The 25832-nt window shown below is 42.7% G+C and overlaps 1 protein-coding gene across 4 annotated transcripts in view; it reads right to left on the reverse strand.

The window, feature by feature from the left end:
- Window positions 1-25832, reverse strand: part of PTPN11 (protein tyrosine phosphatase non-receptor type 11) — a 78128-nt gene that overhangs the window by 7750 nt on the left and 44546 nt on the right. The window contains exons 7-14 of one of the 4 annotated variants that reach the window (XM_022600319.2): window positions 22803-22899; window positions 20916-20993; window positions 20099-20178; window positions 19814-19972; window positions 15485-15616; window positions 11229-11383; window positions 10249-10316; window positions 9603-9754 (exon numbers count right to left, since the gene is read on the reverse strand). In XM_022600319.2, coding sequence (XP_022456027.1) covers window positions 9603-9754; window positions 10249-10316; window positions 11229-11383; window positions 15485-15616; window positions 19814-19972; window positions 20099-20178; window positions 20916-20993; window positions 22803-22899 — 921 coding nt within the window. Of the gene's footprint in view, window positions 1-9602; window positions 9755-10248; window positions 10317-11228; window positions 11395-15483; window positions 15617-19813; window positions 19973-20098; window positions 20179-20915; window positions 20994-22802; window positions 22900-25832 lie in introns of all 4 variants that reach the window. The other 3 variants (XM_089894531.1, XM_089894532.1, XM_022600321.2) reach the window with 3 other exon arrangements.

Here is a 25832-nt window from a genome sequence, read left to right on the forward strand (position 1 = left end):
ATGAACTGCATTAGGTAGGACTCTAGTTAGATGATTTATCATTCTTTCCTCCTAAATTCACCCAGAAACAACCAATTCCGAAAATCTAACCCATCAAGTTATCTTCATTATATAATGCTGCCTTCATTACAGGATTATTCAAGAAACAGTAAATGTTAGAAAGAGTAGCCATATCAAATACTGACGTATAGCAGTGACTTTCATTCACTGTTGTTGAGAGGGTGAACTGGTACCATCACTTTGGTACACAACTGATAGTACCAACTGGTTAGTATCTGGTAATGATGAAAAGGCACATATATTTTACAACCTTGAACATTTACTTCTTGAGAAACTCACGCACCCAAGCCTAGAAAGAGCTGACAAGGATGTCCAGTGATGTGCTGTTCCTAACAGTGTTCACCAAGAGAACACTGAATACCTCACAATGAACACCTCACATTCATATCACGAAATAATATGCAACAGTGAAGAGGAAAAGTGCATGTGTGTGTGTGTGTGTGTGTATCAAAACAGATTACATACACAATGTTAGGTGGAAAAACACAAACTGCAAAACAATGAAACAGTATATCATCTTGCTAAATATTCTAAACATAAAAACAATGTCATATATTGTATACAGATATTTGTATTTAAAAATTTTTAAATACAAAAAGAGACTGCAAGGTTAGTTACTGCCTTGGGGTTCCGAGGGTGAAGATGAGGGGTGGCCCCAGGGGTGGGTGTCAAACGGAATCTCAGCCATATAGTGGTTACACTTGATTGCTTTTAAAAAGAAAAAAGATTTGAAAGAAATGTGACAAAAGGAAATGGTCTATTATGGGTGTGGTACTGAATGTTTTATATTTTTCAAAATAAAATGTAAAGCATAAAATAAATTTAAATCCACCAGTGGAATTTCTTTTTCCTCTCCTTGCTCAAAACTCACCAAAAACAACAGCTAAATAAAAAATGGAAAATTTTACTATACATAAAACAAGGGAATGCTACAACTCCAATCTACAAACTATAAAGTGTCTCTGATACAGTACTGTGAAAACTGGACCAAAATAAGAAGGAAGCTGAGAAGTAACACATACCCCTCAGGTGGTAGCAGGAAAAAGAAACCCCTGAATGTCGCTGTCCCAGGAGTGAAAGGCCTGGAGCTGAGCCATGGCAGGCCATAGGAGAAGTGGGGGAAGGCTTGTCAAGAGCCAGTTCAACACAGTAGAAAGGCCCACAGTCTGAAGAGCCTTTTCTGCCGTCCACTGCCACCCTCCCAGCTGAGGTGGCCTAGAGGAGAGGCAGGGTAGGAGGGAGCATTATTAACCCCTCTGACTCTACAGGCATTGCAAAGTGTCAGAATGACCCCCTGAACACCAACACACGGATGTGCTCCCAGGGCGAAGGTAACAGGGCACTGAGACAACAAACCCAAGCAAAGCTGTGGACCTCCTCAGCCACCCTGCCTCCCCTCGCTGTGGACTATCCGGTAATGAAGGGGTCAGCACAGAGCCTATATAAAGAAGGGGGGAAGGTAAAAAAAGGAAAAAGGGAGCAAAGAGCAAAAGGCAGATGGAGAAAACACATCAAAAAAGAACCTAAACAAAGAAAGAAGAAAAGATGAACACAGATAGTTCTGCCTTAATATCACAGACTTTACAGACATGCGCTTTCTTAAAGAAGAGTGTAAATAAGAGATTATATGACAACAGAGGAGATGAAAAGCAAGCTGGCGAAGCAACAAAAGGAAATAAAAGAAAGACACAAAATATAGTAAGTTCAAGTCTACTTAGAGGTAGCAAAAAATTAAATAACTAAGAACATAGAAAGGGACATTGTAAACAGTCTAGAGGAAAACGTATTTTTTAAACTATTAATAAAATACATAAAAGTGATGGAGAAAGCTATTAAGAGATTTGATATATATTATGGAATTCCTGAAGATGGGAACAAATAAAACATAAAAAAATATTCTAGGACATAATGCAAGAAAATGTTCCTGAAATCTCAAAGGAAAAAAAAATCTGAACCTGCATTTTATTTTTTTTATTTTTTAATTTTTTTGAATCTGCATTTTAAAAGGAAAAACTTCACAATCAATCTCCCAAACATCAATGATAAAGAATATGCCTGGATTGGATCTCCAGGCAGAAAAAGTCAGTCACATATAAGGGGGGATAATCAAATTGACTTTAGACTCCAACACAGCCACATAATTCCAAAAAATCCTGTGGGGAAAAACAAAAACAAGAATCTTATACCCTACTAAGTTACCCTTTAGATATAAAACCAATGTTCGGACATTTTTAAGCATGCAAAAACTTAGAATGCAATTATCTTAAAAAAAAACAAAACAGCTAGTAATGAAATCTAGCCAACAGAGATAAATCAAAATCAAAACAAAGAATTCAGAGAAACAGATACCGTGATAAAAGGACTAGAGTTTTGATCTAAATACAGCACTAACACTGAACAACTGTCATAATTATAGATATAAATGTCATAAACCATGACAAAAATCAGGAGATAAAAGAAAAATGTGCTAATTCTCTTTCACAGAGTTAAATATCAATTATTATTACAGTAAAAACAGTTAAAATTTTCTAAGCACTGGCTTTGTGTCAGGCACTATTTGAATATATTATCTCATTTTAATCCTCATAACAACCTTTTGAAATAGATACTATTATTAGCCCTATTTATTATTTATGTCATTTATTATTTATTTTGGCCACACCACACGGCACGTGGGATCTTGGTTCCCCTACCAGGGATCGAACCCGCGATACCTGCAGTGGAAGCGTGGAGTTTGACCACTGGACCACCAGGGAAGTCCCAGCCATATTTAACAGATGAGGAAGTGGTGTGCAATTTCTAGTCATAACCTTACAACAGGGGTTGGCAAACTAATGGCCTATGGGACAAACCTAGCCCAGACCTTTTGCAAGGCTTGTAAGAATAGTTACTTCATCACAAGTTTAATGGTTTTTAAAGGGTTGTAAAAAAAGAGAGAGTATGCAACAGAGACCATATGTAACTGGGAATACTAAGAGACTCACCATCTGACCCTCGACAGAGAAAGTCTGACTCCTACGTTAACAGGCAGCTGCTTGCCCTCCACCTCCTCCTACTCTTTGCAACCATGTGAAAAAGGAAACATCCTAAAGGACAGTAGAGGGACAAGACTGAATGTACCTGGGTCCCTGGATGAACCTAGGTCCACACCCTATACCCTCTGATCCCCAAATTGCCTGCCAGCTTGGACTTCTCTATAGAGAAATAAGCTTCTATCTTGTCTAAGGCACTATTATTTAGCCTCTGTTAAAGCAGCCAAACCAATTTATTATAAATTGCAGTCATTACAGAACTTATAGTCTAGGGAAGAAGTTGCAAAAAAGAAATCCGAGGAGAAAATGTTTCATTGAGTCTATATAGTATTTGAATTTTTTGAACTGGTTTTAAAAATCTAAAGTCCTGGGCTTCCCTGGTGGCGCAGTGGTTGAGAGTCCACCTGCCGATGCAGGGGACACGGGTTCGTGCCCCGGTCCGGTAAGATCCCACATGCCACAGAGCGGCTGGGCCCGTGAGCCATGGCTGCTTGGGCTGTGCGTTCGGGAGAGGCCACAGCAGTGAGAGGCCCGCGTACCGCAAAAAAAAAAAAAAAAATTTAAAGTCCTTGTGAATAATCACCTCTGAATAGCAGCCATACACTTTTTAGCACTGAAATGCTGACTTACATAAGGAGTAATTTTTTTAAAGATACAATATAATTTAAAATTAAATATTAGCTGGAAGAATTGACAGAGAGCATCACTTACTTAAAAGTTTAAAAATCCTAACTCTTTTTTTTTTTGCGGTACGCGGGCCTCCCACCGCTGCGGCCCCTCCCGTCGCGGAGCACAGGCTCCGGACACGCAGGCCCAGCAGCCATGGCTCACGGGCCCAGCCGCTCCGCGGCACGTGGGATCCTCCCGGACCAGGGCACGGACCGGCGTCCCCCGCATCGGCAGGCGGACCCTCAACCACTGCGCCACCAGGGAAGCCCCTAACTCATATTTTTTTAATAAAAAATTTAAATATACAATAAATAAACTGAAGCATAAAGATGCTTTCTACTCAACACTTTTTTCAAAATTGTGGTTTAAAATAAAACACATGAGATATATCCTCTTTACAAAACATTATGTGTACAGTATAATATTGTTAACCACTTGCTATTGGTGTACAGCAGATCTCTAGAACCTCATCATCTTGCATGACTGAAACTCCACCCCCCCATTTCTTTCTCCCTACTACACACTTTCTTGAAAATCAAAATCAATATTTCTACATGAAGTGATGACAAAAGAATTTTCCAATGAGGAATAATTAATGCAAATGGAACAGGAATTATTTTTAAAAATCATAGCAGCTCGAGGAATAACATAAAAATGCTGGAGCTTTTTAGCTTATTTTGGAAAAACAAGAAATAAAACTGATTCACAAGTCAGATGGGTTTGTTTCTCGGAACCATGACAGCCCAGGCTGTCTTATAGATCAAGAAAAATTCTCAGGGAGTAGGGGCTGTTTTGTTCCATTTTGTTTTATTTTGCTTTGAGGAGTGGAGGGAAGTTTATTTCAGAGGAGGTCTAAAAAAATGATCTGAAATTTATCTATCCTCCACTGGAATTCAATGACATAGCATGGTTACCAAGTCGCTTGCAATGTTTATAATAAATCTTACGGTCTTGTCAACTGACACACAGCCAAGGTTGAAAGGAGGAACCAACCATGAGGCTCTAAAATCATCTGGTATTCACTATCTTTCCATGTGAGTAAACCCAGTTACACTCTTAAACCTTAAATTACAAAAAAGCCCAAAAGCCCAGAGCAGGGAGAGGGTACAATGAAAATGCTCTTGTCTAAGTTACGGAACAACAAGATGATGCATCCAGGGTGCTCTGGGCTCACATGTCAGGATTACAAACACCCTGACTCCTTCCACATCTAATCACAGAATCTTACTGCTTCTACTCTCCCTGGGTTCACTATCAGCCCCTGCTATCCTGTCCAAACCACCCTCGGTTCTCACTGACGCTGGTCCCCCTGCAGCTGCTCAAGCCTCGTGCCCACCCAGCCTTCCCTCTCAAGCCAGGGCCCTCTTTTTAAAATGACAATCTCTTTTTTTTCATAAATTTATTTATTTTTTATTTATTTATCTTTGGCTGTGTTGGGTCTTCGTTGCTGTGCGTGGGCTTTCTCTAGTTGTGGTGAGAGGGGGCTACTCTTCGTTGCGCTGCACAGGCTTCTCACTGCGGTGGCTTCTCTTGTTGCGGAGCACGGACTCTAGGCGCGCGGGTTTCAGTAACTGCGGCACGCGGGCTCAGTAGTTGTGGCTCGAGGTCTCTAGAGTGCAGCGTCAGTAGTTGTGGCGCACGGGCTTAGCTGCTCCACGGCATGTGGGATCTTCCTGGAGCAGGGATCAAACCTATGTCCCCTGCATTGGCAGGGGGATTCTTAACCACTGTGCCACCAGGGAAGACCCGAGGATCTTCTTATGTCACTCCCCTGCTTCAAAATCCTCAGTGATTTCCCATTTTCCTTAGGATAAAGTTTTAAATCCTCAATATGGCCTGCAAGACCCGCCCCCTCGAAATCTGGCCTCTGCTGACTTTTCTAATCTCACCCAACATGCCCCATGCTCTCCCTCTAACTCCTTCTGCTTCATCGTATGGATTTATTTCCATTTCAGGAACATGACTACTTATATTTCCAGGATCTGGCACAGTGCCTGGCACATAATACAACTGACTTTAATTAATGCAGGAATGAATAAACAAATGAACAAATGTGAGAACACCTTTTTATTGAACCAAGGAGATTATGGAACATATGTGAAGAAGCACAAGGCTAGGGAAACAAATAAAATAGGACAAATGGAGGCATGGCCTCATACATATATGTGTGTGTGTATATATGTATATATATATATACACACGCACACACATGCACACACATATATATATGAGGGAGAGAGAGAGAGAGAGGGATTATATAGAGAGAGCTAGACAAGAGAAGTAATTAATTTGCTAATTAGCAATTCAAAGAATATTATACCAGTACAAACAAACATACCCAGTATCCAGATCTTGGCTTTGAAATACCACTCTTCAATAAGAAGAATCAGGGCTCCTTAGAAAACTGGCTGGGAAAGTACAAGATGAACCTAGATCATCTTGTGGTGTCAAAAAGAGTAAGGAAGTAATCAAAAATGGGAACATATCAAAAAAACACAGGAACCAACTCGAAAAGGTTCCCACTAGGCAAATTTGGGACAGTTTAAGCAACAGAATAAGTAACAGTAATGGACTATAACCCATTCTGACATAAATAAATAAATGAATAAATAAATAAGGAAGATGGGAAAGCTATTTCTTATAGTAGGCTTCCATCTAATAAATGAAAAGGGAATGGTGGAAAGAGAAAATCACCATTGGGCAAATGTCACAGTGGTAATTTTTCCTGGCAAGAATCGTGAATGAATATAAAACTGGTAGGCAAAAAGTATGATGAAAAATTGTTCATTTATATAGTTTCTTGTATCTACCTACAAGATATTAATTAAAAAGGGAAAGACAGCAACTTAACAGTGGAGAAATCAGACAGACAACACCTTAATCAAGTGATCAAAGTTAACACCGCCAGGAGTGAAACAAACCAAGAGGGAGCTCATGATGTGATGCACCAGGAAGGACACAGCATCACTTCTGCGACCGTCCTGGCAAAAATGCATGACCTGAATCTCATCAAGAGAACACATCATACAAATCCAAACTGAGGAGCATTCTACCAAGCAACTGGTCTGAACTCTTCAAAAATGTCAAGGTCATGATAGATAAAGATTGAATACTGCTCCAGATTAAAGGAGACTAAAACTACATGACAACTAAATGCACCACGTGACCCTGAACCACACGAAGGATATTAGTAGGACAAATTGGCAAAATCTGAACACGGTCTATAGGTTCGAAAATAGTTACTGTATCAGTGCTAATTTCCTGATTTTGATAATTTTACTATGGTTATATAAGAGAATGTCCTTATTTCTAGGAAATACACATCAGAGTATTTGGAGGCAAAGGGACATTAATGTTTGCAACCTACAAACATTTCATTTAAAAAATTATATAGGTATATATAAAGTTATTTATATATGTGTGTGTGTGTGTGTATATACATATGGAAAGAGAAAGAGAATATGAATCAGTGATAAAGTAAATGTGTTAAAATGTTAACAGTCAGGAAAGGGAATTCCATTATACTGTTTCTGCAAGTAAAAAAAAAATTGTTTTAATTCTGAAATGGAAGTTAACAAAAGAAATCTACTTCCAAGTAAACAGCAGAATGTGAGAAGATCCATTTATAAAGAGCTGAGAATTTTCTCAGTCTTGCTCATTTGCATTTCCTCTAGATTCCCACCTGTTTCTGCATTTCCTCCTTCCAATGCTGTTTCTCTACTGCCTTTTCTTTTTTTCATTTATCCCTCTGTAGCACATTCTTCCACTCCCAAAGGTCCTCAATGCTTCATAATTTTGGAAATGACTGTATTTCAAAATAATTAATTATCCTAAATGAGTTTTGTTCTTTTGCTTAATTTAAAAATCAGGTGGTTTTAATGTTCTTTTTTTTTTTTTTTTTTTTTTGTGGTACACGGGCCTCTCACTGTTGTGGCCTCTCCCGTTGCGGAGCACAGGCTCCGGACACGCAGGCTCAGCGGCCATAGCTCACGGGCCCAGCCGCTCCGCGGCATGTGGGATCTTCGCGGACCGGGGCACGAACCTATGTCCCCTGCATCGGCAGGCAGACTCTCAACCACTGTGCCACCAGGGAAGCCCGGTTTTCATGTTCTTAAGTCTGCCACTTAAACCTTCTGCTAAAATAAAGTACTTCTTACTTTACCACTAAATCAAGTAGCAAGTTCCTACACTGAATCAAACAATACAATGCAGAAAACAACATATTACAGGATCTAATTTTTAAAAATAAATATAATCTAAGCCTACATATATTTAGGCTACATAAATCCAAAGGCTCATATATCAAATAGTAGTTCATGTGCTGACACGTATTGGCACCAAAAAAGTATTGGCTGAGTGGATGAATGCATGCATGCATTCTAGTACTCTTGGGATGGGATTACCAGGGACATTCAGTTTCTATCGTCTACATTCTGTAGACTACATTCTGTCTACATTCTACCTCTCCTACCCCTCACCTCCAATAAAAGAGCAGCAATAAAGGTTTTTTGTTTTTTTTTTTAAGTAGTTCCTAAATCCAAATTACAACTTCAAATTCAGGGTCAGAGGGACCATATATGGTAATGGGAAGATCTGAAGTGCCAGAAAAGCTGGGAGGGAAAGTCCCTAAATTCTCCAAAACAAGAAGAAAAACCAAAGCTTCTGAGTGAAATAGAGAGCTTTCCCCCCAGCTTTTCTGAACAAGAAAAGACTACATTATGTTCTTCAAGATATTCCCGAATAACTTCCCATTTGTACCAACTGTACTATCCTCTCTTGTATTTATTAGGAGTCCTTCTCTTTGGGTAGCTTTATGCTTTAAGTATTCCTGGCCCAAATTAATATAGCTGGAAGACAAATATAAAATAGCCTACAGTAACCATCTAAACAGTTCATAGCACTTACAATAACACAAAGTCAGACTTAAAGCAGTAAAGTTCAAAACCAGTAGCTTGTTAACTATTTGGCGGTAGCTTTCTATACACACACAGCTTCTGAAGATGTTTTTGTACAAGGAAACAATCTAGTGAGTATTTCTGTGTGGACTGAGAACCTACTAAACTAACTAACTAACTTTGGCTAACCACACTTTGATAACGTGGCTGCTATGCTGCTGGGCTAGAAATCTTTCAATTAGGTGGCAGGTCCTATTTTGAGAAGCTGAGTTTTCTGGAAGGCAATAAACAGGGTAAAGCAGGCAAATCCTGTTGATGTTTAGACACCATCCAGTCTGCAGCACAGCAATGGGGCTGGGGCTGGGGCTGGGGAGGGAGATAAGCCTAAGCTCCCAAAAGAGCAGTCCGCTCAATCCTCTTTAACTCAGCTTTGTGTCTGTTATGAATAGCTTCCAATGGAAAGGCACCAATGCCACATTGTTCTTCATTATGCATGGCTTATTAAAATTGAAATTTTACTGTTTCCAACTCGACCAAATTGGTGGCTCAAACCCCCATGTGCTATTAAGAGTGAGGCGTTCATTTAAGAGATGGAATCAGGATGAATATCGCCTGGACCAAAAGTGGAACAGGCTGGAAACTTTGAGGCTTTGCGTTCTAAGCTTGCCGTGTGAGCCTGGGAAAATCCCAATTTTTCTGTGGCTGTTTCCCCAATCTGTCAGGCCTGGTGCCCCTTCCTGAGCTACTCCATACTGAAAAATGAGAGCTGTGAAGTAGGGAATAATTCGTTTCCAGAGAGGCCCTTCCTGGTTGGGAACTTGTTTCTCCTTTTCAAAGAAAGACAGTTATCTATCAGAGCCTGTCCTTTTGCATGGAAGGAGAGCATATCCAAGCTGCCCAGAAAAAACCACTGAAAATCCACACGCCAGCCTTCTAGGCTTGGTACCTGCTCTTCTTCAATCCTGCGCTGTAGTGTTTCAATATAATGCTGGACGGCCATATAGATGAATCGGTACTGTGCTTCTGTCTGGACCATCCCTGACCTCTGAGACCGCACCATCTGAATGGTTTTGGGAACGTCAATGTCACAGTCGACACCTACAAAGCAAGCACCATGGAGTATCAGGATAAACTGCAGAGACAATGTGAAGTGGTTTAATGCACAACTGTTAGCAAACTCAGAGATAAAGCAAATTTAGTCTTTAATGTTCTAACCGAACACGTTCCAAGGGCTACAGCACTGGCCTTCTGACCAATACCAAGGATCCTAGAAGATTACAGCGTAAAGGGTCAGCAGTGAGGGGTCCCTCACGTTCCAACAGCACCGTCCCATACCATCAGCAAGGCAGCTGCATGTTCAACAGAAGACCAGAGCAGTGGCACCCACAGCTCCTAGGCTTTATTTTATGCCAAAAGCTCAAACAGCATCACTTCTGTTCTCTGGCAAACATACTGAAAGCTGAAGTCTCCGGCCTAGATTTTTGTGAAAATATTTTAACACTCAATTCTCTTCTACAGGCTACTTTCACTAGCACTTTCCTTCCATAAACTGAAAACAGGAACTGTAGCTTCTTGTCCTCCAGATGACCTACCTTTCTCTCTGATGATGTCAATAAGAATATCAATCACAATGAACGTCCCTGTTCGGCCAATTCCAGCACTGTGGGCAGAAGGATGAAGAGCGAGGACAACGGAGTCATTCATGAGGGTTTTATATGCAAAACCAAGCTATTAATATTAACAGAAACAATGTCTGCTCTTGGGAGTGTTTATAAGATTGTCCATTTATATTCGCAAATATATTAGCAAAGAGCACAGGGCTTTGGACTCAGTCCATCCTACACTTGGAGTCCAGCTTCTCCAGCACAATGTGCCTGAGGCAACTCCCTTAACCTCTCTGACCCTCAGTTTCCTCATCTGTGGAACAGGTTGTTGTGAGGATCAAATATGAGTAACGGATGAAAAGCACTGAGCTCAGATGCTGGTATAGAGCAAGTGCTCAATAAAAGGGAGCTTTTAAAGAACTGAATAAATAACATTTCACCCACATCTACTTGCATATGAAAGAGATTTAGGAAACCAAACTTTCCCCAGTATAATCATGAAACCTAAGCTTGGGCACCAGCAGCCTGCGAACTCTGGTGCAGAGGCCATGGGCCTGGCTTCTAGAAGCCTGGATGGGGAGCGGTCCGAATCTTCTGAAGCAAACAAGTATATTGTCAGGGGAAAAAATATACCTTATTTCCATGGAAAAAGAGAACAGAAGCACAATCAAAGAGATGAATCCTAAATTATTATATTAACAAAGAAAACCAAGCAAACATTACCAGACTAAGGGCTCCTTGAGAATAAGGACTGTGTTTACCACCCTGTGCCCCACCACCCCCAGGTACACGGTGGTCCCGTAGGATCTAGAAGAAATGTACTTTGGGTCAAAGTGGTCCCTTAATGCCTCAAACAGAGATTAAATTTTTCCCTCAGTTAAAGAGCTGGGGATGGGCAGGTAAAAACAAGCCCCCTGGGCATCAGAACACAGGACAGGCAGCACCCTGGAGGTGGGAGGGTTGGTCACCTGCAGTGAACCACCACAGGCCCCGCGTCCGTGATGCTCTCCTGCTTATGGTGGACCTCCTCCAGGAAGTCCAGCACGCCCCCGGGGTCACTGGGCACTCCGTGGTCCGGCCAGGTCCGAAAGTGGTATTGCCAGACCGTTCTCTCCGTATTCCCCTGGAGTAGAGCCAAGAAAAACCAGAAAAGAATTAAATAAATCAAGGGGTTGAGGACTCGTCTGGTCCCCATCTTTCCCAGATCCTACGTGAGCCAGGGGACCGGGCCCGCACAGAGCCTCCTCACACACTGCTTACAGGTCCCCTGCACGAGTTTCCCAGATCTCTCCTACTTTTGGGTCTGACTGAGCAATCCTGGAGGCAACCCTTGGCCTCTGCCATAAGAACCAAGATGTCTCGTTCGGCTATTTGTTCTTCAGGAAACTACAGCCTGAATCAGTCTCTGAATCCTCAGCCAGGGGCCGATGAGGTCCCTGATCCTCCTCATCCAAGGGCAGCTCTACCCGGGAGGCAACTGAGGCCTCTGGGACTCAGGGCCCTCCTCCCACCAGATGAGAAAACGGGTATTCCCTCAAGCACTTGTTCCTCTTTGTCTTTTTGTACCTGGCCCTCCTCCCCTCCCCCAACACACACTTTTATTATAATATGATATTTAAACCTCTGTTTGCTGCAAAGCAGATAAGAAGACAGGCTTTGCAATCAGATGGGTGGATTTAGGCCCAAATTTCAGGATTCACACTCACTGCGGGCCCCTGGACATCTCTAAGCCTCAACTTCTTTATTTGCCGATGGAGATAAGAATCTCTCAGTCACAATACCACTGTGAGGACTAAAGACTAAACAATGTCAATTAAACACACAGCCACTGTGCAGGAGACAGTTAAGAGACTCAGCACACTGGTGCTCTTCTGAGGACTGACATTAATAAAGGTCAACAAGGATACCAAGACCACAAAAAACCAAAAAGCATCGTGTTCTGGGTCTACCCAGATTAGATCCCTGTAATGGCACTATTCGTCACTACATCTTCTTCCGACATATCTGGAGACAATCCAAGCTAAGTAACATTTTTAAAGGGGATTTTAAAAAAGAGAGAGAGTAACTAGACCAGTGTCCACCACCAGTAACCTTCAGAACATCCAGGGAATCTGAACCACAACCAAGATCCTTTCTTGAATTATGTGCATTTAATTTGCTGAGTCAGAAAAAGATTTTTCTGGATGTTACCAGTGAGCTAAAGATCAGGGGGCTACCAGGGTCACAGAAAGGACAGGGAACGAGAGAGATCCAGCGCCCGGAGCATCCTTGCTCCTCATCCTTCGTAAATGGCCACTGAGGTCTCTGCTCCCACCCCTCCTTCCCAGGCAATCAGGAGGCATAAATGAGATCATGTGATAGCACTTTAGAAAACATGGAACGAGCTCTACAAAAAAGCAGATAATCTGTGACCAGCAATTTTGGAGGAATGATCGGTCCCATGCCAGCACCTGCATCCGAGGGTGCAAAACACAAACCCAAAACGCCAACTTTTCCCGTACCTGCTCTTCCCAAATCTCCGATAACAAGAAGGATGGTTTATCACTAAAACTGAAGAAAAAATCCACCTGCTACTGAGAAACACCTGATGATGAGAAGATGGGTAGTTATCACTAAACCTGAAGAAAAACCTATCTGGAATCTTTGTCCGACGTCCTCTAAATCTCTGTCTCATTTCTGCTGGACAACTCCTCTCTCAGACTCTCCAAGTGAACCTCCACCCTCTCCCCACAACCGCACCCCCGCTGACATCAGAAGTTTGACATCCCACCCTGGACCACAACTGCCGAGGCTTCCAGCTCACTTCAGTCCCCCGACCACCTCATGGAACTCACCAGACCACTGAGCCCCTCCCTCCACCCTCCGCCTGCCTCCTCCTGCCCTTGCTGCTGGCTTGCCCAGCTCAGATTCCACGCACTCTCCTCACAGCCACTCTCCATCACAGACCTCCACTCCCTCCACCCTCTCTCCATCCACTGCACACACAAACACACACACCCCGCCCCGCCCCAGCAAAGCCCCAAGCCTGGACGAACCTAACCACCCACTTTCTCTGTTTTGTACCCAAGGAACAGAGTGTCCTTGGAGAAAACTCACACCAGGTGACTGGTATCACTGAATGGTCATCTTCACCACCTCAGTGGGCACTCAGCACTGCCCAGAAATTTACTGGATTTCTGGCTTTGCTACACAATGACTATTTCATCCTTTCCCCACTTTCCTCAAACATTTCGCCTCTTCTTATTCCCTTTGAATGTCAATGGATGGCCTTGCCTCAGGCCTGATAGAGAATTTAGAGCAAATCCCTGTCAGCTCCCCTCCCTATATCTGTGGCCACCTTCTCCTCTTTCCCTCCTGTGGCCAAGAAGTGCTATCCCCATCGATCAAAACCAATCCATCCACGATGCTCTAGATCCCACGCCCCTCCTCGTCCAGCCTCCACCCCTGCCTCCCTGGCATCCTCGCCTTGACGTCTCAAACGCATCTCAAACTTTACGTGTCCAGCAGGTTGCGCTTCATCCTCCCTCCCTCCTCAAATCTGCTGCAGCCCTCGCCCCTCATTCACGCCATCATCAAACCCCTTCACATTTACATCCACAATTATCTCCAGTCGGTCCCCTTCTTTCCATTGCCCCTACCATGTTTTACCCAAACGATTCAAGCCCTACCATCCTGTACATCTTCCAGCTTTTCAGACTTCTGCCACAGTGCCACCGTCCACTCAGACTCAAAACCCTACGACGTCTGATTCCGCCTCCTCCTCCAATAGCCAAACTATCCCTACACACCCTACAGACTTCACCCCCCAAGGGGTCTCTCACATCCCTTGCTTCTCTTCTAGAGTTTATTCTGGCATTTTATATCATATTCATTTCCAAAGGAAGGAAAAAGAAGCAAAACGTGGAGAGAGGCCATCAGACCTAGACCTCTGCGGAGCCCTCCTGGTTACAGGCGTCCTGGCCACTGGAGTCACTCCATCCCACTCTTCCCTCAAGGGGCTGTAGGACACCTTCCTGGCACCTGTCTCCACATGTGTCCACTTGGCACAAGAACCGTCACGGGTCCAACACCAGCCAATGAATAAAATTTACATTTCCTTTTTTTTTTTTTTTGGCCATGCCTGCGGCATGTGGGATCTTAGTTCCCCAACCAGGGATCGAATCCGGGCCCTCTACAATGGAAGCACAGAGTCCTAACCCCTGGACCAAAAGGGAAGTCCCTAAAATTTACATTTCTTCACATGAGCGTTAGGGCTCTTCCCAACTTGGTCCCAACCTCTCTCAACCCAAGTTTACTCCCTCAATTCCCCACTTGCCTTCATTCCCTGTAAACCCCATTTCCTTGACATTGGCACTTCAGAACCCTGGCTGACAATGACACTTCATCTGGGAGACCCTCTCTCCACCATCTTCTCCCACAGAGACCCCGACCTAAAGGCCCACCCTCTTGTGAGACGGTCTCCCTGATGCCTCGGCTGGAAGCCCAGCCTCGGCAGAACCCCAGCACCTTAGACGGGTGTGACAGCCGGTGTCTGCTCGAAAGCACAGGACTTTGTATACGTGGCTTCTCTCGGCTACATGACTGCAATTCCCTGAGGACAAAGGCTATTTCGCTTACCTGTGTGTCCCCAAAGGACTTTGAAAAAGTAAGCCCCTCTCACCATGCAATTAAAATGAATCCAAATCTTGTTGGATTCAAAGTTAGTCACCCCAGGGACAAACCTGAACTACAAGCAATTAAAAGCTGATGCCATGGAATTTGGTCACTGAATAGGCCTCAGGGCCTTTGCACTCGCTGCTCCCTCCGCTTAGAACACTCCTCTCCTGACCCTCTGGATGCTGCTCCACCTTCAGGTCTCAGCTTGCGTGGCACCCCCTCAGAGAGGCCCTCCCTGTTTACTCCATCTCGGGTACCCAGTCACTCTCTAACATACCATCCTGTGGCTTTCACAGCTGGAGCACAATCGGAAAGCTTAGTTGGTTATTTACTCCTTAACCTTCCACCTCCCTAGGCTCTGTGGGGGCAGGGACTGTGCCGGTCTGGTTTGCGATGTATCAGTAGTACCTTGACGGTACCTGGCACATAGAAGGCGCCTGATAGATGGATGTTATTCAATGAGTGAACGAATGCCTGAAGGTATGCAGACAGGAGTAACTGCACAACCCTGGATTAGCGCACACCATGCGCAGTTACCAAAGTCACTAAAGTACGACAATATACTTACTTGTCCAACCTTCGAAAGTTTAAGTTCTCTTAACGTATAGTCATGAGCAGCACTTTCTTTGACGTTCCTAACGCGCATGACCCCGTATTCTTTTAGCGCATACTCATCAGGCCAGTATTTGACACATTTACTCTGGAAGGGATCAGAGAAAAGACAGTTAATCTCTGTGAACTCTGACATGAAAGCCGAAACCAAAAGAAAACCAACGCTCAAGTCTTCCTTGATGACCACTAACATGGAAAACGGCCTGTCTGGTATCTAACTGTTGGGTTTTGAAAGAAGGAAAGAAGAATTCAAAAAGAAAAGCAGGTGTGTGGAGAACCAGGGAGAAGTGGGAAGAGAAAGCCGCTGTTGCAAAATTGTCTAATTTAAGCCACAGGTCCAAGGAGAGCCAGTGTTTGTTTATTTCTCTCTAAAGAACCAAAGAGGCAGAAAGAAGGGGACTACCCAGTATGAGGGTGCTGCCTAGCATGCACTCAGTTCTGAATTCCAGAGATCTACCAGTCACTGTGCAGGGAAGGCAAGCAGGGGCTCTGGAGGTGGATGGGCTGCCCAACGAGCCAGACTGTCTGGTCCATTTCCGTGCCAGTGTAGGAGGTCTCCCCGCCTTATCTAACCCAAGTGTGAAATAACTCCAGCACAGAAAGGCAGCTGATGGGGTTTTGAACCAGCTGCTTTTTCTATATCCAGATCCATCTGATACCTGCTACACACGTCACCTTCACTTAACTGGGTGCCTGGGAACGCCAAGCCTGCAATAGCTGCTGGCTTCAGAGCAGGCAGATTGGAGAATATGGCACCAAAGGAATCATTCTGGTTGCCAAAGAGGAAGATATTTTGCTCAATGAGAGATGAGTCTGCGTATACTTGGTGATGTGTCCTGGGCAGAGAATGCCTTTGTGTCTTGCTTTTTCCTGGGAGCAGTCACCCATGCCACTCACTTTCAACAACAACCAAGACACAAATATCAGCAAGAGAAACCTACCTTGTGCATTAGGAAGACAGAGAAATTCACTGTTATAAAACGAGAAATCAGAGAGCAGCTGCAGACGTCCCCACAGTCAATGACTGAGGGAAAGAAGAAAAACATGGCAGGAGGAAAGGTCAACAGAAGAATTAATGGACAGCGTTTACTTTTCTGCTTAACATGGCTTATGTGGTCTTTTATGCATTATTCTGAATTCAGCTTTCCCTCCACGATCCTGTAGATCCAAAAACCTCTTTGACAGATTTGACACAATTTTTATTATCCCCAAATAAACACTTTGACTATTAAATGTATGCAATGCTGTCACTCTCCAATCAATTCTGAGGACTGCTGGTTGCTCAAAAGAAGACAAATTAAATCACAACTCCTAACATTGTAGCTGACTCTGCATGTCTGCAATCTACTGTGCCCTCCTCCCAGTTTCCCAAACTCTGATGTAAACCTTGGCAAACAAATTCTAAAATGTGAGTGCTAATACTTTAGCTTTTAAATTAAAGCCCAGGAATCAAGGGGAATTCAGAATCTGGTTTTTCTTCTGTGCACTGGCGGGGATAACAGGCGAACAAGTTACCAGAAACGCTCGCGGGGAGACTGAAAGCCCATCACGTCCTCCTCTCCAGCAGCAGAGTACAGACGAAGAATGAGAAAACAGACAAAGGCTGGGAGAAGGAGGGAAGGAGTGGGGGGCAGAGTGACTTGGCCCAATGTCTGTCTATTCTAGGAGTTTCTGGCAGCTCTTCTGAGAGGGACCAATCCTGATCCCTCTGAAGTGACCTAAGAACCCTCTCTTCACAGCCCCCAAGTCCTCTGAGAACAGGTGACCTCCTACAACTGCAATCAGGCAACAGGCAGGACAGAGGGCTGTTTCTGTTTTCCTTTCCATACTTAGAGCAGGTGACACTCACCTGAAGCAAAAACTATGAAGACATTTTAACTTGTCCATTAATGCAAGAACATCTACTGTTACTGCAGGCAGCTGCTAGCGGAAGCCTTTGTTTCACAATGACCAGACCTGGCCTCAAAGGTATTCAAAAGTGTAACAACTAGCAGTACAACAACGAAAATCTTACAAAATCACATTGCCTTTCACAACTGATACGAAAATTACATTAGAAGGGCTAATATCCAAAATCACCCATCTGTCTTTTTATAGGGTATGACTGCTACATTCCATGCAACTTTTACATAAACCAGTTAAAGTATATCTAAAGAAAAGAACTTTTGACTAGAACACAAACAAAAACAGAGAACTTTTCCATATTAAAAAATGGACAAAGAGATGACACAGAGCTGTCACTCAGTGAGATTTGTCTGCTTCTCTATAGGTGTGGGATGTTATAACTTTTAAAAACCTGAAGTGTCATGAAGAGTGCAGGGAGATGGGTACTAGGCATATGCTGCTTGGGGGGAGCGTACACTGGGACAACCACTCTAGAGGGTAGTTGGCAGAATTTATTAAAATTTACAACATGCAAAAGCAAAAACAATAAATAAACAAGAAAAAATAAACAAAAAAATTTCAAAAATGGAAAAAAAAAGAGAAAAAAAGAAAAATTAAAAAAAATTTTTTTTAATTTACAACATGCACACCCGCTATGACCTAGCATTTCTTCTTGACATCTAACCTAGAAAAACACTTACCACATACAAAAGCAAAAACAAGATTGTTCACTTCAGCACTGTTTATAAGAGCAATAACTGAAACATTTAAATGCCTAATATATGACTGTTAAACAAATGGTGGTACATCCATACCATGGAATACCATGCGATTGCTAAAAAGAATGAGATAGGTCAATATGTACTAACAGAAGAAGTTAGAACATATATTTAGTGGGGAGAAAAAAAACCAAGATACACAATAAAGTTACTGTATGACAGCACTTTTTCATACAGTACTTGTCCGAAAATAGCACTATATACTTCTTTAGGAGCATGTATGTATGTAAATACATGTACATGTGCAAATGTAGGTATATAATGCCTATTATACACATGCATATGCAAATGCCAAGAAGACAGTGTAGAAGAGTACACATCAAACTGATAAGAGGGTTTATGTTGGAGGAGGGAACAATTGGGTGGACAAGGGATGGTGACAAAGGTCATTTTAATTGTAAGGAGTTTGAATGTTTATCTGAATATATTGTCTGGATAGTTCAAATTAATTTTTTAAATGCTTAGAAGTCCTAAGTATAGTTCACATGACAAGTGAAATCAATGTTTATTGATTAGTCCTCTAATCCCCTGAAGGTACCAGACAGGCCTTCTTACACTCCCTTTATGACCTCTGCTTCTGGACACAATGGGGTAAAAGAGACTGGATTTACTCTCCTACCTTAAACCACTAAAATGGAAAAATGAAATGACATATATAATAGGATTAGTAACAAGGACATTTAAAAAATTATTATAAATATATTCCATATGTTCAAAAGGTACAGTAAATGATGGACATGTTAAGAAGAGAGACATAGGATATATTAAAAAGACTCAAATAAAACTTAAATGAAAAGGACAATGTCTACTGTGAAAATTACACTGGATAGGATGAACAGCAGATTCTACACTGCAGAAGAAAAGATTAACTGAAACACGTATAGCAAAAGAAACTTATCTAACTTATCCCAGACACAGAGGGAAAAAAGTGAACTGAAAAAAAATGAAGAAATTCTCAGTGAGCTACAGGACAACTTTCAAACAGCCTAATATATGTGTAATTGATATCCCAGGACAGGGTGGGTTGGCAGTTCATATGTGAAGAAATAGTAAACATTATTCAAATTTGAAGAAAACTATAAACCCAAAGACCCAAGAAGCTCCATGAACCCTAAGAAGAAGAAACAAAGAAAACTACACCAAGGTCCGTCATAATCAAATTTCTCCTACTCCCTTTTTTCCAGAGGGTCAGAGTAAGCTTACTGTGTTTACTCAGCTTTTTTTTTTTAAATAAATTTATTTATATTTTATTTTTGGTTGTGATGGGTCTTCGTTGCTACCCACAGGCTTTCTCTAGTTGCGGTGAGCGGGGACTACTCTTTGTTGCGGTGCGCGGGCTTCTCATTGCGATGGCTTCTCTTGTTGTGGAACATGGGCTCTAGGCGCGCGGGCTTCAGTAGTTGCAGCACATGGGCTCCACAACGCAGGCTCAGTAGTTGTGGCGCACGGGCTTAGTTGCTCTGCGGCACGTGGGATCTTCCCGGACCAGGGCTCGAACCCGTGTCCCCTGCATTGGCAGGCGGATTCTTAACCACTGCGCCACCAGGGAAGTCCCTATTCAGTTCTTAACATGTTCAACCTGACATGTCCAATACTTCAAAAAAGTAGAGTATATAGCATACCTTTCCTCTCTCCACTTCTTTTGTTGTCATGACAATCACTCGGGAGTTCTCTTGAAACACCATCCGCCAAAAGTCATTCACTGTGTTTTGCAGGCAGCCCTGTGTGGCAATGTAACTCTTTCTGGGCTTTGAGTTGTTGCACTTGGTTTCAAATTCAGGCTAGAAATTTAGGAAGAAAATACTTCAAACATTTGAAAACTGCTTTCAGGCCATGAGGAAGTATTTAAAATACAAAAACTGGCTAGCAATATACAGTCAGAAAACACCACAAGAAACAAAGTTTACCATGATGATGTTTGCGTTGATGTAATCTGAAACAGGCTCATTGGGATCACCATCGTGTAGGACAACCCTGGTGTGGTCAACTGGAAGAAAAAGAGACCATGGTCACAAAGGTACTGAGACCTCTTCAGGACAAATCAATTCAAATCAGTTCATTCTCAACGAGTCCAAGTTTTGCTCATTTCATGATAAAACAACATTAAAAACTAAATCCTAAACAATAATCTGAATATGATGCCTCATAATGCTTTCTTTAAGAGAATAAAGTAGCAATGTCAATTCCCTGGTTTTGATAATGTACTATGGATATATAGAATATTATTATTGGGAGAAGCTGGATAAAGGGTACATGGGAACCCTCTATATATTTTTGTAACTTCTTGTGAGTCTAAAATTATTTCAAAACAAAAGGTATTTTTGTTTTTTTGGGGTTTTTTTAGAGGAAGAGTAAACTACAGGTAAATGACATGATGTCTGAGATTTGCTTCAAAACAATTCAGGAAGAGAAGAGAAGTGTATCAGAATATAGATGAACCAAGATTGGGCAGGAGTTGACAATTGTTGGAGCTGGGTGATGGGTACGTGTGGGTTCTTTATACTATTCTGTCTACTTTTGAATGTATTTTAAACTTTCCATAATAAAAAGGGTGTTTTTTTAATGAAGTAGAATTAAATACAGTATCTAGACAACAGGATTCTGATGATATCCTACTGACCAAATTTTATACAAAAGTACATTACTGATTTTTAAAAAATCTGAGTGTTCTACCTAAGCAACACATTTTACACTGAGAAATAGTAATAAAGTTGTATGTCTTACTAGAATAACGTTCTTTTGCTTCAGACTCCCCATCTTTAAAGAATATGATGTTAATCAGAAGAAACATCTGATTGGGATCTTTAAGGGAGGAAAGGGCAATAATATTCTATTTATCAATAGATACTGCATACCACTGTTCCCTTCATCTTTTCCTACATCCCCACATCTTACTAATGAGTACCATTTAGACCTCTTGAGCAGAAATGAAAACTTAAGACACAAAGAGGGCAATGCTTCCCCAACGTCATTAGGACCATGCTGTGGCTCAAAATGATTCTCTACAAATTCCTCATTGTCTCTCCTCAGTATTAGAAATGCCTCCACTTTCTCCCATCCTCAACTGCACACATTAAAAATATCTACATGGATGTGATATACATATACACTGTGTGTGTGCACCTATGTATACAGAAAGACTATGCCACACACACACACACAGACACACACGCACACATGGGATGGGTTTACAGTATCTGACAAAATAGCTCTGGCCTGAGGAGACATTACAGCAGTGCTCTCCCCTGATCATGCTACCCAATAAACTTCAATAATAAAGTTTTTGAACACTGAAATATATATACAATTATAGATACACACAAGCCTTATTTTTATTTTTTTTTTTTTTGCGGTACGCGGGCCTCTCACTGTTGTGGCCTCTCCCGTTGCGGAGCAAAGGCTCCGGACGCGCAGGCTCAGCGGCCATGGCTCACGGGCCCAGCCCCTCCGCGGCATGTGGGATCTTCCCGGACCGGGGCACGAACCCGCGTCCCCTGCATCGGCAGGCGGACTCTCAACCACTGCGCCACCAGGGAAGTCCCACACAAGCCTTATTTTTAAATTGGGTAAAAACATTATGCACGCTCTGCCATCAAGCTGCACATCAGATTAAAAATTTACTTTCTTTTTTTTTTTTTTTTTAGACAAAGGATGTAAATCAAGAGACGTTCTAAATGTTCCTTCCCTGTCCCATAGCAGACTGCCTTACCCAGCCCACTCTGGAGACCCTGCATTAGAGCTCAGGGCTAAGAGCAGTGACTTTGGGGGCTCCAGTACCAGTTCTCCCACTCACTCCCACTTGTGACCTTGCTAAAATGGTCCCTAAAATGGGGATAATAAGAACTCCTGCTTTGTGTGCATGGGATACGGATTAAGTGAGATATGGACTCAGAGTCTGGCACAGAGACAGCACTCAGGGGAGGTGAGCTATCACAACTGTGTGGTGCCATTTCTGGGATCCTCACCCAAGGCCTACATCCTTCTGGGCCTCTTTTTCACTACAGTTCAACTCAGGCTCTACCTGGCAGCACCTGGGTGTTAAAGGAGGTACTGCTTTATGAATATCACAAGGTCTACTTCTGAGCAAAGCATAGGTATGCACCTGAATCTCCAGTAATTCGAGCTCAAGGGATGAGGGATGTCGGAAAAGATGAAGGGAACAGTTGGAAGAACCCCCAGGAGGAGTTCGTCTGTTCCCCGGATGAGGGAACAGAACCCCAGAAAGGAGGCGTGCCGTCCCCAAGACCCAAGGGCTGGGCGCTGCAAAGCAAGGACACAAGCCTGGGACACTTGAGCCTGATGGTGAGACCCTGGGAGATGGCAAGCCTTGAGATGATCTCTCCTACGCAGACAAAATTAATTAACAGAAGGAAACAACCACACACTAAGCCTCCCAGTGGCAATTTTACTCCGTAATCAACATCACAGGAACTCAGTGAATGAGGCCATCCATCCCCAAAACAGCTGATTATTTTGGAAACTACTTACAATTAAAAGAAGCTAAGGCCTTGGATCTGCTGAGAAAGCACATGGCCCCCAGAAAAGTTACTGAGACACTGGGAATCAAAACCTCCAAGAATGACTATTATGGAGAAATACATTGATACTTACAGGGCAGGATGTTTTTATATCTATTTTTGTTTTTATTCTCTTGCCTCTGACCCTCTTTTCTGCTGTAGAGAAGTTTGCATTCCTGTTGTTGTAGTGTCTAGAGAGAAACAAAAGTAAATATTATTATGCACCAAAAGCTTCAAAAAAGAAAAGCTTGACCCAGCACTTCCACTTTAGGGAATTTATCCTAGGAAATGTTCCAGAGTCGTGGGCAATAGCTAAAAGAAAGCTCACCTTAATGCTATATCAAGAGTGGCAGGAACACTGGAAACAACATAAATGTCCAACCAGAAAGGGCTGCCTAAATAAACACTTTCATTCATTCATACAAAAAATGTTCTACGGATGTTTAAAAGATATCCTAGGAGAATATTTAATGCCTTGGAATGATGATCAGAGTAAGTATTAACTGAAAAGCAGGTCAAACTTCCAAAACAGTGTCTTACATAAGCCCATATGTCTGCACGCACCTGTGTATATAAGAAATGGCAGAAGGATGTACACCAAAAAAGTAACGGGGATTATTTTTTTGAGAGCAGTGGGATTATTCTTTTTCTTTTCTTTCTTTTTCTTTTTTAACTGTTTTTTGCCTAAATTTGCTACAATAAATAAATATTTATAAGAAGAGAAACCTTTTAAAATAACAATTATTAAGAATGAAAGCCAGTGAGCATTGGTATACAGCATCCAAATAATACATATGATCCATGTTCTTGAGGATTTTATGATCTGCCTTTTACCATTGATTAATTCAGAGCAAGCTGAAAGTCAGTTCTCAAATTTGGATCCTGGGGGACAGTAGAAGTAGTTCTGGTACCACTAGATCATGGGCATGCAAGCTTTGTTAGCAAGGCTTTAGAGTCCTCCTATGCCTCAAACCCATGTCAGTGCCCTGGGCAGCCAGCCTGCGTCTGCACAGACACCCGCTCTCCTATGCTCTGAGGGGAGGGGGCCCCTATCCTCTACCACAGCCAGAGACGGAGGAGAAGAACTCTCGGGCTCCCAAAGCAAGGGGTCAGGAAGGACACCTCTGCAGGTAAAGGAGGTGGGGAACGCGATCAGGGCAAGAGCCTAAACTAGGCAGCCACAGCGGAGCTGGCCCCAGGGGAAGAGAGGATGTGGGGAAGTGGTGAGAAGCACCAGCTGCAGAAACAGACAGGAAGGTGGACAAGCTAGGCTGAAGTATTTTCAAGGAGTAGGTTTTCATTTTCAAAATTACCACAAGTGCCTCTTCAAGGGACCCTTGGTTTCAAACAAGCCTAATTTGAATGGGGAATCACAAATGGGGCAAATCAAGAAAGTGAAAGGAAGACTAAAAAAAGGGGGGGAAAAGTGTGTTATATATTTTTTTAATATATTTATATATGCTAAAATGATTTTCCCTTAGAGATTTCTCTACAAGGAGAGGCAGAGTCAGTATTTCGTAACACAGCAGCCCTGTTAGATTTCCATTTCATTTATCTGAATTTCACAGACAGGTACGAAAGTCAGGAGTTTAAATTGCTAGTTTGACTCTCAGTTTCAAAATGCAATATTTGGCCTTGACACTCAGCTCATAACCAAAGTGTTCAGCCAGTGGAAACCTGGACAGAAATAAAATACAATGTATGCAGAACTCTGACAATCAAACGGTCACTCAAAATTCTTAAATGAGGTCACTTTAAGTAATTACAGCCCTTTGCCTTCTTGGAGCTGGCATTTCCTCTGAACTGTGAGCCAGCCTTACCGTGCAATATTGCTGTGTTAGGAAGAAAGTCTGATCTTGATTATTAGACATTAAGGTGAGGTTCAAACACTATGAACCGAATCAATCACTTAAACATCAACCAAGTGAAGAGAAACAACATCAACAAAAGCTACAATGGGGTGGGGGGAGGGCGGGACACATGCTAGGAAATAACTAGATGCTTGATTCAAAACAAACTTGACAGCAAAGCATTCAAGTGTTCACTTATGGAACAAACTTCAAGTGACGCTTCACTTGTGGAGGGCACACTGCCAGAGCAATCTCTAGGAAAGGCAGATTTCACCCAGTCCCGCCCTGTTTAATCACCTTCAGTTTCTCCCTCTGCCTTCAAGATCAAATGCACGCTTTTCAGAACAACTCAGGAAACCTTCTCTGAGCTAATGGAGGCCTGCCTCTAACCTCAGCTTCGGCTTTGCCAAGTTACTATCCTGTCCATGCCTCAGTGTCCTCAAGTGTAAAGTGGGGCTAATCCTAATTACCTACCCCATAGGGTTGGTGTTAACAGTTAAGGCGCACTGTCTACACTCTAGCCACACCAAATATACACAAGAGTCTTGAACTCACCATGTTTCTTCAGGCCTTCATGTTTTTATTCATGCCATCCCCTCTGCCTAGAATTCCCTTTCTCTGCCTTGAGTACCTATGAATGGTTACATTTTACTTACTCATTAGGACCCACCCCAAATACCTCCTCCTCTGGGAAGCTCTCCTGACCCACTCAGCACGACCTCCCTGTGGCTCACAATACCAGTTCAAGGGCTGCAGCACCTCCCTCCGTGAGTACGCTCGTCACACTGAATCCCAGCTACGTTTTTACAATCTTGTCTCTTCTATTAGAGAGCATGGACCACCCTTGTTTGCCTGCAAACAGCACAGCATCCAGCACAAAGTAGGCACTCAAAATGTATCCGCTGAATGAACAAATAAATACAGAAGGGGGTGGAGGGAGACACACAAACCACAGACCATCGTGGCGATGGCCTCGGCACTACAGGGCCCCCACTCAGCATCCCATGCTGACACTGTCGGCCTGGCTGCAACATAAAGAAAAACCACGTAGGCAAAATATTAAAACAGCATTTCCGGATCTTTAGTCATTTGAAAAGCATCTTCAAGATGCTGTGCCATCTCAGCACATCACCTGTTATATCAATTGTTTTCTTAAATTAACAGCCTCCTTTTTTCCCCCCTTCAGAAGATGTATTTCAAAAGGAAACTGCATATTACTAGCGCACATGAAAACCAGTATCACTTGCCATATATGGAAGGTAACCAGAAAAAGG

Source organism: Delphinapterus leucas, chromosome 14 (assembly GCF_059928025.1).
Source record: "Delphinapterus leucas isolate spDelLeu-1000000601 "Yukka" chromosome 14, BTC_Dleu_Yukka2, whole genome shotgun sequence".
NCBI lineage: Eukaryota > Metazoa > Chordata > Mammalia > Artiodactyla > Monodontidae > Delphinapterus > Delphinapterus leucas.